Source organism: Monopterus albus, unplaced genomic scaffold (genome assembly GCF_001952655.1).
Source record: "Monopterus albus unplaced genomic scaffold, M_albus_1.0 scaffold177.1, whole genome shotgun sequence".
NCBI lineage: Eukaryota > Metazoa > Chordata > Actinopteri > Synbranchiformes > Synbranchidae > Monopterus > Monopterus albus.
The window spans coordinates 778,738-791,802 of NW_018128057.1; the positions used below are offsets into that span (position 1 = coordinate 778,738).

Sequence of the window (13,065 nt, forward strand, 5' to 3'; positions counted from 1 at the left end):
CAAATGGGTTTGACACTGTTGTTGAAAGCTGTGCATGTACTGGTTACCGTTGTTTCGGTGAAATACCCGCGCTGTTCTGTCCAATGTGGGGTTTGGGGAGGAACCAGTACGGCAGAGGATAAGAGGGGTAACAGGTGGGTGTGTCAGGGTGATCGCAGTTGGCGCGGAACATGGAATGCCCTAAGGGAGTGTTGCTACTGCTTTCTTTTTCTGCTATTTTCTTTTTCCTGTGAGCACACGGTGCCAGGTATATCGCAGTTTCATTTTGCATTCTTATTCTGTTCAATAAAAGCCAAGAAAAGACAGAGAAGGTGTTCTCCTCAATGTCAGCCTAGGTGCCAGCACACAGCTGGATAATTAGATGTCACAGTTTAGGATAGGGTCAGGCCAGCTCCGCTCATCCGAACCAGTGGAGCGCCACAATATAAATGTCAGGCATTTGTCAGAATAACAAGACAGGCAGCACACTGGTATTTCTGCTGAAACAACGCTCTAATAGGCAGTTTTTATTTCAGAGTCATGGTCACAGCCGAGTTTACCAAGAAGTTTGAGCTTCTCCCATCAGTTAACAGCAACACGTGTTGTTACGCTTGATGCATGCCAACTTGTAATACTGAAAATGAGAATATATATTTGATTCCTCTGATTTATAATTCCTCATTGAAATGTTTTCCCTGCGCATTTTTGTTAGCTTCTTAGTCCTGTTCTGATGGATGCATGTTACAGAAACAGTCGGTAAATAGCTGTGCATTGCACTTTAATGGGGATGGGTAAACAAACCAGACTCGCATAACATTAGGCAAAACCAGCTCCATCATTGCGACAGTCTTTTCTCGTGTAAAAGTAGACATTTGAAAACGTTTTTAATAAAGTAAAAATCTCACCTTTATGTAGCTTGTCCTAGTGGGTTTTTTCTCCTCATTCTGGGCAGCAATTTGTGTCACTGGACCTTATACATTTGTGCATTGCACAGTGTCACAGTTGAAGTGTTATTCTCCCCGACCACAAGGGGAAGCCCTGAGCTAATTGCTACTTAGCACACCAAACTGATGAGAAGAAGATGACAAACTAAAGGGGGCTGGGGCTGCTTTTTATTTTAATGCACACTGGCTGATATAAAATAAAATAAAATTAAATAACATTAAATAAACACAAAGGCTCAACTAGAAGAGTCTCAGTTGACTGACAGGTCTCTTTACTAATGATTGTAATGGGGCAGCCTTATAAAATGCTAATATTTCATTTACGGTTCTGCATTTAAAATCCTACCTGAAAAATACGAGTATCAGCAACATATACTTTTTAAAAATTATTGGAAAACAAAATAACACGTTAACAAAACAGGGCAGGACATGGGAGATGACAACAGATACAAAACATTACAAAAAGACGTAGAGGGTTTTACATTGGCAGGTGTGTGTGAAGGTGTGTTCAACTTATACAGTGTATGAAGCAAAACAAAACTGAATTTTGAAATTAAATAAATGAAATTTGAATAGGAGGGAGGGGAAAAATTGAGGTGGCAAGGACTATTTAAACCAGGAAATAAGTAATAAGGAAGGGGAGTGTGTAGGTGATGTTTCTGCTCTGACTAGAAGGCACTACAACAAGCGGAGGTCACTACTGGGTAGCTACAGAACTGCTCAGTGGGGAGAGGTTGGCCAGGACAGCAGTATCTTTATTTTATGGTTAAGTTCAGCCTTTTCTCTGTTTTATTGTTTATCATAATTTGTTACCATTGTGGGAACTATACAGCTCGGGTCGGTCCCTGATCTTGAATGGAGAGAACCGAAGTGAATAAAGAAGATACAGTAGATGATGATACTTGTAAAAAGTAGTGAAATAAAGACATAATAAATAAATAAATAGACTCGAGATGCTGGTGATAGTGTCGCACACATACAGTCTCATGCAAAAGGAGCTGAACATCAGATAAAGATGATGAAGAACAAGAACATTCTATTATAAAGTACCAGGTATGGATAAAAGAAATGTTTTGTTTGTTTGCTTTTGCTTTCAGTTGTTTTGTTGGTGGTGGACAAAATAACAGAAACACCTGTCAGTACCAAACATTACTATTCAGCAACACCTATCACTATTATTACTGTATAACCACAAACCTACATCTCTATCCTGCCACTGCAAACACTCACCAGGGGACCAAGGGTGCACTAACAGTCCCCAACAAACTTACACTGATAACAACCAGTGGGCCAGGAGCTGAGAGCCACAGACAGAGCAGGAAGTCAGAAAATATTTAAAAGCACTGAGAGATGAAGTAATGCACTGTTGGCTTTAGTCTGCACATAGGATCAGCTGACATTAGGAAAATTAGATTAGCATCAGCAACTGATTTCATTTAGTAACAACTTAAAAATTTGTTAGGAAAGGTGTTTTCACCATGCTAGTGGAAAAGAGTAAGCATACAAGCCTGCCTTCTTCCTGTTTCGTGAATTTGACATCTTCGTCGAAGCCCCCCGGGGCTACTGAATGAAAAATTGCACACTTTGAAAGTTTTTCTTAGTAACTGGACTGTGTGAAGACACAAAAATGCAATGTCAACTTTTCCATTATGTTTTGAGCCAAAACATAGATGAGCGTGTGAGTTTACAAAGTTGAAATTTGACCGTGGCTGGGTGAACACACCTGTATTCACAGGAAGGAATAGAAAGGAAAAGCGCAAACAGAGTCCAGTGTGCTCCATAGCTGCCAACCTCACCACTTTACATACACAGGCTGCAACCATCTGCTGTGAAGAGGAAGCAGGGCAGGACGTCTCTAGAGAGAGGGATCCAAAGCAAATAACTCACATCATCCCCAGCCCAGAAATGGATCCGGGAAGGAAGTGATTTAGTACTCGTGCTCCATCCCTGGACAGGCGTCTAATGTGCCAGGAAGGAAAATCAATCTGCCTGCATTCATTAAACATCTCATTTAGTTTGATTGCTTTAGAGAGAACCACTTTGAAAATCACCACTTTTCCTCTGGGGACATATGATGAGCACCGAGGGCCACTGGGAAATTAAATCAGTTTAACTCAAGTGGCTCCAAAAGCTGCAACTGTACATGAGATGTGAAGTCTTCCTGTCCTAGTTACTTAAACCAGTCACCACAAAGGGACACATTAAAGGGGTGAAGTGTGTGACCCGAGCAGGTCTTTGGTCGGTCTCTTCCTCCAGCCCCTCTCTCAGGCCCTGTTGTGGTGGCCCCATGCTTTCCATCAAAGGACTCGCTGGGGGATCATCTGCACAAACAGGGTTTGAACATGACACCAGTCCAGCTGGACTTCAGAGGAGATTTAAGTCACACTGAAGTTCTTCTTCTCTCCAACTCTACCTTGAAACCGGCTCTCTGGACAAGATCCACTTTAAAACTCTGGTGACTTCAGTCCCTTAAAGGAAGAGTTCAAAATGGTGGGAGATCCTCTTCTTCTTTTTCTCGCTGGGAGTGAGATGTTTAGACACACACCTCTCCCATGTACATTCTTACGTATGCATAACACTGGCATTGGCTAGAAGTACATTTACACACATTTCCTTTCTTTAGGTGGCGTCTGCTGGATGACAGAGACCCTGAACACTCAGACACCAGACTTGGCAAGATCATTCCCTGCTAAGCTGTTGTTTCTGGAGCCAAGAAAAGCTTTAGCATGAAGTCAGCAAAGCTCCATTAGAAAGTAGAACTGTAACTCTGTGCTATTTAGGCTGCACCTGCACCCAGATCTGCTGCTGCAGAGCTGCATAAGGCCAGAACCCAGCCTGCCTGCTGCTGTCCGGCCACATGATATATGAATGATTTGCAGTTTTTAACATTAAGAAACCAGTTTTCTAACCATTAAACATGATGTTTGTAATGCCATTTATAAAGAGAGGTGGTATCTATCTGTGAAAATCAAGTTTCTCCCAAAAAGAAAACTGTTTTATAGCATCACAAATGTTTTGCTGACTGTTTCATGTGAATTTGAACAAAGCCACCTTAGAAACTGCCATCAACTCAGACTTCCTTAAATCAGTTAAGTAAAGGTCTCAGGTTGGACTGGATGAGGCAGGCAGTTTACATACACCTTAAGTGTTTTACAAATCACAAATGTCAGAGCAGCTTGAGGAACACAGGTTGTTAAGGATCCACTTTATGGAGGCAAAGAGTCACTGAACACATGGCTGTGAAATGTAATACTTCATTTACATTTGACAAACAAAAGCTTGATTGTCAGGTTTATTTTTTTAATTTACTTTTATTTTTTACAGTTATTGTGCAATATTAAACACTAAGTTTGTTACTAAAAGTTCCTAAAATTCACTTAGCCATTTTCAGATACTAGAATTGAAAATACCAGTGGTAATCAATCAATCAAATGTCTGTCTGATCAGGTGGCAGTCAGTCACTTCATCCAAGAAACAGGTCAGAATGTTGATTGTTTAAAAAAATCTGCAGTTGTATTTCTGGAGATTTCACTTAGAGGAATTCAGTGCAAATGACTTCACAGTCAAACCCGTCACTGCCATAAATTCTGCAGTTATTCCACAAAATAAGTTTCGTAGTTAAACTTTACAGGTTGGTTTTTCAGTGTCTGCACCTGTTTAACCCTTCACAATGACCCGGTGTGCTTATTTCACCCTAATCTGAATATTCACGTCTCAGAACTGCTGCAGTCAGCATTCTGATATGAATGAATGAAGGGAAGGAGTAGTGTGTTGTGGCTCAGAGGTATTTTTGTGCTAAAACATTACATTACTGCTGGTTTAAGGTGTAGAGGCCTGTTGTGCGTCCAAAGCTAAATGACTAACACCTTCAAACCTCACCTGGACCACAGTGGGCCTGAGACTGGAGCTGCTGGGAGCAACAGAGGACCACAGGAGAACACAGCTGATTCCTCCCAGATGGTTCAGTCTGCAGGATCTGGAGCAGACTGGGGTGTAAACTGGGGCCGGGGGCTTCCTGGGGGGACTGCGGGACCATTTCACTCTTTTAACTGTCAAATTATAAGAGGTTGGTTCAGGTGTTTGGAAAATGAGAAACCATTAACCTCCTTAAAAATTGTGAGGACGTTTACCTTGAATTAAGAAGAAATAATGCTAAATATCAACAGGCAAAGACCTCGCAGCTGAAGGGAGGAAAGAGTTAAACATTTGTTAGTCCAGTAGGAGGTGGTGTGGACGGGGGAGCGGGGGAGGGCAGTCCCCCTGTTCGCCTATCGACAGCCATATTCCCCCTTTTAGTTCTGCAGTGAGAACGATGCAGCCGGGAGGAGAGAGCCGGACTCGACCTGTAGCACCTCCACACTGAGGGAGTCACGACCATCGGAGTTCATTTCTGTGGACGGAGACATCAGAAAAACTGCGAGGAGCGTAGGGCAGCACACTTCCACAGTGAGTGCTTTATCTCTGCTTTTCCAGGAAAGAAAGCTGGCGTGCGGCTGCATCATGAGACCGACCTGCAGTGATGCCTGCCAGGTCCAGCAGCAGCGCGCACTCAGCGCTGCAGGCTGTTCTCTCTGCGCTCACATCGTTACGCACGGCGGAACCCAGAGTAGTGATAGGTGCCTTGTTGTCCGGTCGAGGTAAAACTGAAACAAGTCACTTTTAGTTTTCAGTCACTTTTTAAAACACCCGGACAGCAAAAAGAAGCTCTCCAGGCTCCCGTGCCTTCAACCTATGAAGGGAATCACATTCAGATTTGACGAAGCTTTCATTCATATTAAGAGCTGCCTCTATAGAATGTGAGAACGAAGGTATCTGAGCTGTGGTAAGGCATGTTGTCTGTTAGTGACTGCGTGGACTCATTACACAAACCAGACGCTCATAAAAACGTACGAGTGATTATGAGCTCAGGGGTCGTAAAGCTTCGCCGGTGCCTGTGGCTGTTGATCGCTGCAAACCTGAGAAAGCATGAGAGTGAGTGCGCAGAGAGTGCGTGTAGCTGTGGAAATAAACGAGGTCTAAATCACATTTGTGCATAAGCCATATCAACAGTGAGTCTACAGAGACTTGTCTACAACTCAGCACAGCTTAAAAAGTTCGAGGTACACACACATCTGTCTGTAAACAGCGATGGACAAAATAAGCCTGAAATCAGTGTCTTTCTACAGCTACACATCTTGCCTTTACATTCTCAGACGCTCATTTCTCATGATGCCTTCCAAAGGTTCACGAAACAGCAGCTCTGAAATCCCTTCAATATGCAAACTCACAGCTGACTGACCTTTACTGGAGCCCACACATGACGAGTCACTCATATGAAAACAAGCTGGAACTGAACGCTGTGACGTCGACGTGTTAACAGCTGGGGGCCAAATAACAGCCTGTACAAAATGGGACCCATGTCTCACTGTGCTCTGTGCACACACATCTAGATATAAACGGTACAAAATGGGACCCATGTCTCTCTGTGCACACACATCTAGATATAAACTCTTAAATGTCTGAAATACTTCTGATGTTTTCCACTTACAATTAGAGGTTTGGATAGTTCAACACACCTTGGTTTAGAGGCTTAAACCCTTCACGATTAGTGTGATCCAGAGGCTGAAGAGCAGAAGAACATTCAAAGCTAAATGCAGATGTTTTATAGAGACAGCTTCTGTTTCCACTTCAGTCAATTCAGCTTTATTTGCACAGGTCTAGGCCTCACTATTATCATTATTATTATCATAGCTTTAAAAGGACAATTGGTATCTGCTACCTTGTCTAATCTCATTTAACACAAATCTTTATTGTTAGTTAGTCATGCAAACAGAGACAGATGTTGCTGTGCTGCTACAACTCATCACTAACTCACACACCCAGAGGAAACGGATAGACTGATTCCTTTTTCATTTTCTATAAAATGAACTTTTTGGCCATGAATCTCAAGTTTTGGAACGGCCGATCATTTCCAGACAGTTTGAGTGAAACAGTTGGTTTTTAACCAGCTCTCCCTCTAAATACTAATGAACCTTTGTTAGGTCAGTCACTAACCCTTATACCTATCCAAGCTGCAGAGATTAGTTGCACTGCTGGTTCATATCAGTTAATGTTGCCTTTGATATTGTAAAATGACACAGAGATGACAAGTCCTTACATTTGGGAAGGTGTTTTACCACATTGCTGTTGTTGGGTTGAAGTGAAAATAGCTTTTTGAGCCATTACTATGAATTGTAATCTTTTCTTTGGCCTCAGTGAGACATGTCCCTGTTTCCCCCGCTGTCCGCTGGTTGGTCTCCCCTGCTGCTCTGCTGTTGATGAAATCTCAACTTGTCCTTCCATCTGTCTCACATTAAAGTTTTATTAACAGCAGTTGAACACTGGAAGCATAACAACAGCTTCGTTTTCTACGCTGACACTCTTTTTGCTCTGGACATGTGCTGTGAGGAGGCGACCCACAACAACCCGTGTGAGGCTGCAACTTGCCTGATTTAGTGTCAGCACTTGTGTTGTTTGTCCCCTCAGCTGTTAATAAGGTGGCTGGTGTGAGTGTGTGATGTGGTCAAACTGGGGATGATTCACAACTGTAATCTTTTCCTGCAAAATGCAAGGACCTGGTTGAAACTACATCAAGGCTTATGTACATCTGCAAAACAGTGTGCACAGCCACTGAGCCAGGTGCAGTCACGACAGTCCTGTAACTGTACCTTCTCCTGCTGCAGGTTTAGAGTCGTGACTCCACACAGCTGACATAGCAGCTACTGTCTGCATCACTCTGCGACTGAAAGGAACCGTTTTTCTGCAGGCTGCAATAACTAAGTTTTCACAATGCTGAGATTTTACACACATGCAAAAACAAAACACTGCATTAATCAGATCAAACTGATAGAAATCCAAAGCAGCAATCTTCCATTAGTGCTGGGAGATTAACTGAGTTTCTAACATTTTCCAGCTGAAAAAGCAAACTAACAAGCAGCTTTATTCTTTCAGTGGCTTACATGGTGATTTATTAAAGTTATATGCGTTGGAATAGTTGTACCAATGACCTGTTTACAATTTCATCTCTTCACTGAGGTCAGTACAAGTCACTGAATCCTTAACAGCCTTCTGTTTGTTTTCAGCTAGCTCCTCTATGATTGGCGGACTGCTGACATCAGTGTCAACATGGCGCACCTCTTCCTTGCCAGTAAGATCACGATGCCGGATGACCTCCACAGCAAAGGTGGCCCCAGGATCCCTAGGAGTGCCATGAAGACGCCAAGACCAATCTCTGCTGAGAAGCTGAGCAGGGACAAACCCAGGAAGGACCAAGGCCTCATTGTGACCAGGCATGTGCCGCATATCAATGAGGTCCAGCTGACTGCAGCCACTGGTGGTGCCGAGATGTCCTGCTACCGCTGCACTGTGCCGTTTGGTGTGGTCATCCTCATCGCGGGCATTGTAGTGACAGCAGTAGCGTACACCTTCAACTCTCATGGGTCTACGATCTCTGTGCTGGGACTGGTGGTGCTGTCTGCTGGACTGGGCCTGCTGGGATCCAGCGCCATCTGCTGGAGGGTCCGACTGAGGAAGAAGAAGGACAAACGAAGGGAAAGCCAGACGGCCCTCATGGCCAGCCAGGGATACTGTGTGGCCTGATCGCCAGCCAGCAACTCCAGTGCTCCAGTCCTGGGTTTAACTTCTGGAGGTCTGATAAACTTCATGGAGACAGTATTGCACCACACTAACAGGGCACGAACCGGTGGACTCTGAAAGTTCAGCTTTACAAACTGTGAGGAGATGGAGCTTCTACTCATCCATCCGAGGCCGCAGTGACTCTGCAGACACGTCAAGGCTGAGACGCTGTGATGGACGGATGCATGATTTAGTCTGAGTGCAGTAAAATAAGGATACCACACTCACGTGCTGGACTGCGGCTAAACATTCTTTTTCAAAGCGCTAGTGCTAAAACAATGAGTTTAATAATCGAAGGAAAATTAATCAACAAGTCTGATAATTAATTCATCATGTAGGTCACCTGAGAAGGAAAAATGCCAAACACCCTCTGATCTCAGCTTGTGCAGTTTGCACCGCTTCTCTTTTTTTTAAGTCATTTGGGTTTTAGAGTCTTCGTTGGACAAAACAAGATGTCTGAAGACATTTGATAATGTCACCACATTTGATGTAGTTTTGGACATTGTCTAAGGAAAATGTTAGCTGCAGCCCTGCAAGGCTCATAAACAATGGACAGTATCTGTAGTTCAATACTGCTAATAGGCTATAAAAGGTATTTAAGAAGGTACTCTAATGTTGATGTGGCTCTTTCTGAGATAAAACACACTCACAAGCTCATTTCAACTCTCTTGGCTGCATTTGTGACCTTAGCACTATGTACATCACTCTGTAGTCATGTAACGTTTTGTGGGGGTGGAAGTGTTGAACTTGTATATTTGTTGTAACGTATTATCTTTCTGGGCAGATGGCAGATGTATGTGGGCTCCTGAGAAACCTGTGAAGGAGATCTGGGATTGACTCATGGAAGAACATGGGGTTAATCACTGATATGCATGCCAGTGTATGCTTTGACTAGTGCACTATGATCCAAAGCGATGAAAAATAACCTAGTGTCATGTATTTCATCCTATTAAAGAGTTGACATGTAAGTGTTGCACCGAGGGTCAGTCTGAATCTGGGTTGAACCTCTTAATCAGAAACATTTTCAGTTTGCCCAGTCAGACATAATCACCTTTTTGGAGGAGGTACCTAAAACAGAACTGAGCTGTTTCTGTGCAGAAATAATCATTGTGTGGCGGCTCAGGCTCTGTGAGGCGGGTTCAGAGGGGAAATCCTGTCCCTTCCTTTAACACAGTGTCACAGCTGAGTGACCAGAGCTATAACACAGTGGCAGTGTCACCTCCCTACCCCCTAAACACACCAGAGACTCTTAGCCGGAAAGGGCCCGGCACGCACAGAGACAGGGACTCGGCACGATTCAAAGGGATCAGCCAGGGAACAGGAAGGCATTTGTGTTCCTACCCACCCCTTATCACAATTTTGAGCTAATTCCCCTGCAGCCATATGATTGTTCTGTCATCAGATGAGCTTCAAGGTCTAGTAGAGACAGGCCGAGGCTGAGCAGAGCCAAGTGACCTCATGGTCCCAGACCTCCGAATCAGTGCCAGTTCTTTCCTCGATTCAAACAGGTCTGGTCTTGAACTTTTTTTCCTCCTCAACAGAGCTGGTATACTTTGGTCAACCAGTTGTACCACTGGGATGCTTATCACCAACAGGAGGGATGTGAGGTCAAGGGGTCAGGTATGTGCAGGTGTTCATGGTCTGATCAACACAGTCAGTAGGTTCTCAGTCGCAGTGACGCAGCTCATGGAGGCAATACTGTTGAAAGCAGGACTTGGTCAAATCTGAACACAGACATGATGCATATTTTAGAATCAGTGTAGCCTACACCTTTCATAGATGCAGTTATCTCTGATAAATGTCCACAAATCTTAGAACTCAGAGGGAACAGAAGCTCCTTGTAACTGCAGAACCTTCCTGAAAATGACCATGTATTTGTCTTCGGTATCAGAGTAATCCAGTAGTACAGAGCAAGCAGGAGCTGCTAATATCTACTTTTCCAAAATGTTAAAACACAGGGCTGTAACCCACAGCACTGTATTCACGATCATACCCCTGCTCTTATATATGAAGACAGACAATGTAATGAAACAACTACAGTATATTAGATGTCTACTATGTCTTCAACTAGTTTTAATTGTAGATGGGAAAAAATGTCATGACCAGGCCCAGATGGAATCTGTGTCCGCAGAACTCTGACAACACCTCTGCAAAGTTTCTGCAGATTTTCTGTTTTTGCCCCTGCCTGCATGTGTGCAACAGTTGTGTGACATTATGAACGTTTTTTTGTCCTTTTCCAAGCCAAGGATCCGACATTCCCATCTACTTTCCACCTTGACTGCCTGGTTGCACATCTCTGTCCAGCGCTGCTTTTCCATTCCTTACACAACACCTGAAGTCGCCTTCTAGAGCCGCTCCCCTCAGTTACCTGTGTGAACAGCCCAGGTTAATGTCGGGTAACAAAAATATTAATGTCTCCTCCCCCCTCCCCTGTTTTTTTATGCGGTGGTTGGTAAGTAGCCTAGTTCTGTAAATGTGTATTTACATTTTATGCTGGTGGAATTTCCAACAAACGTTCACGCTTTGAGTGTCTTGAAATGTTGATGAAATAAAAAAATTCTCAAATTTAAAAGTTCATATAAATAGATTTCTTTCACCCTGCTCAATCACTGTTAGCAAAAAGCAAAAAATAAAAATAAAAATGAAAACCACTCAGCAGTATTCCCCAGATTTGCATCCTGAACAATGACAGAAAACTGTAACAACCACCAGCAGATTCCTTTTGGGCTTAGTAACAACGGAGAGACAGTGTGAACCTCAACCAGCTGAGACCTGAGCTACATTGTGTGTCTGTGACAATGCACACCAGCACAGGCTTGACAGTTTAAACACTAATGAGTTTCTCTGACTGGAGCTGCTGCAGCGGTTTCTACTGTAGACACACAATGAGCGACCTCATTAGAGTGAACAGAAAGCGTGTGGGCACCTGTTCAGGTGAGGCCCACTCACCTGTCAGCAACTAATGAGGCTGGACATGGGTGAAGCTGTCAGCCAGCTCAGCTCCTCTGATGGAACCTCACAGCTCCAGTCATTGGAGGAGGCACCTCTCCTGGCTCAAATATAAAGCTGAATATACGCTGGGAGGGGTGACATGGAGGCCAAGCTTCATGTCTCCATCCAAATGTTATGAAACGTTTAACACTCCTCCAGAAAATAAAGCAAATCAACTCTAGTTTCCATCCACTCAGACTAATATGCCTCTCAGTACGTGTGCACCGGAACTTCCAGGGGAAAAAAATCTGCATTTATCAATATTTCTGATTTTGAGGCTGTAGCTGTAGGTGGAAAGGGCAAAAAAAATCAGCATTTATCAATATTTTTGATTTTGAGGCTGTAGCTGTAGGTGGAAATAAGACTCTGGCGATTAGTGAATAAAGAGCTCACTTAGGACCCTGCTGGTTCTGGTTCTGGTTCAGTGTTGGTTCTTATGGCTGTTCGTATGCAGCCACAATTAAAATGTCGTCTAGAACTGTGATAGTCATATAGTTCATGTTTTACAATACATTTTAGATGGTCCAGTGGCTGTACTGCAATGTGACAGCCTTTTGTTGTACAGTATACTCATTTTCATCTTGGATTCTCCTGAAACTCTGATGCCATTGTCTTGGCCAGCTCGCTCCTAGAGAATAGATTGCTAACCTCAGTGGGATGTTTCTTGGTTAAATAAAGGTTTAAAAAAAAAAACTCTCTGTGACTGATCATTTTAAATGTCAGTACAGCAAAAATGTCGATTTGATCTGCAGCTCAGACACTTGGTAATGACTGCTGGCCCAGACAGTATTTGTGATTTCTTCTGTCAGGCAGCACAAACATATGAAAGTCAACCTACGCGTGAATGGAGCAGACTCCAAACTGGATTCAGGTGAGTTCAAATGCCCTCAAACCCCAAAATGCTACAAGTGAGCTGAACATCTTCCTCCCCAGCCCAGGCAGACAGAATGCACTAACAAGGGACAAAGAGAAGTGTCCTCAGGTCAGAGCTGCAGATACGTCAAAATGAAACCTATGTCTCCGAATGGAGCAATAGCCTCATGTTTCATCATGCAACCACATTACTCATGAGGGTAAAACAAAGCTGAAATAAACATGAGGAGCATTTGTGAATCAGCAGTGGATGTAGAGTGTTGTCGAGGGGCCTGTGGACTAGCTGGAGCCAGCTGGTCTGTGCTGGGAGAAATCCTGTGTTAGGAGCTGGGTTCAGCCTCAGAAGGAGACTGAACATCAGGGCCAGTAATGGCAGAGAGGCCCTGAAAGGCTCTGAAAGGCCTTGAAAGGCCCTGAGAGGCCCTGAAAGGCTCTGAAAGGCCCTCCACACCCCCATTTACCAGGGAGAGGCACTTCCTTCCATCCATCAGAAATCCAGTTTCTTGCACCGGACACCGTGCTGATGGAATTTACAGGCTCACTGAAATATGAGGGTGTGCTGGGGGCACAGTTCGAGGTGGGTGCTGTGTCAGATAGGAGGGCAGTGCCGAGTGGTGCTGCCTCA

At 43.9% G+C, this 13,065-nt stretch overlaps 1 protein-coding gene across 2 annotated transcripts; it reads left to right on the forward strand.

Moving 5' to 3' along the window:
• The first annotated feature begins 4,564 nt into the window (after nt 1-4,564).
• LOC109969635 (transmembrane protein 100-like) lies at nt 4,565-11,089 on the forward strand. Of its 2 annotated transcripts, XM_020616665.1 has the most exons (3): nt 4,565-4,989; nt 5,220-5,369; nt 8,024-11,089. In XM_020616665.1, the coding sequence occupies exon 3, from the start codon at nt 8,067-8,069 to the stop codon at nt 8,538-8,540; it is 474 nt and encodes a 157-aa protein (XP_020472321.1). In that variant the 5' UTR covers nt 4,565-4,989; nt 5,220-5,369; nt 8,024-8,066; the 3' UTR covers nt 8,541-11,089. The 2 variants fall into 2 exon arrangements, with proteins under 2 accessions (XP_020472321.1, XP_020472322.1); XM_020616666.1 differs by lacking the exon at nt 4,565-4,989 and having other exon boundaries at nt 5,161-5,369; nt 8,028-11,089.
• The last annotated feature ends 1,976 nt before the right edge of the window (nt 11,090-13,065 follow it).

Excerpts from the sequence above, each read along its gene's own strand:
- LOC109969635 (XM_020616665.1), top strand. The coding sequence starts at position 8,067 with ATGGCGCACCTCTTCCTTGCCAGTAAGATCACGATGCCGGATGACCTC.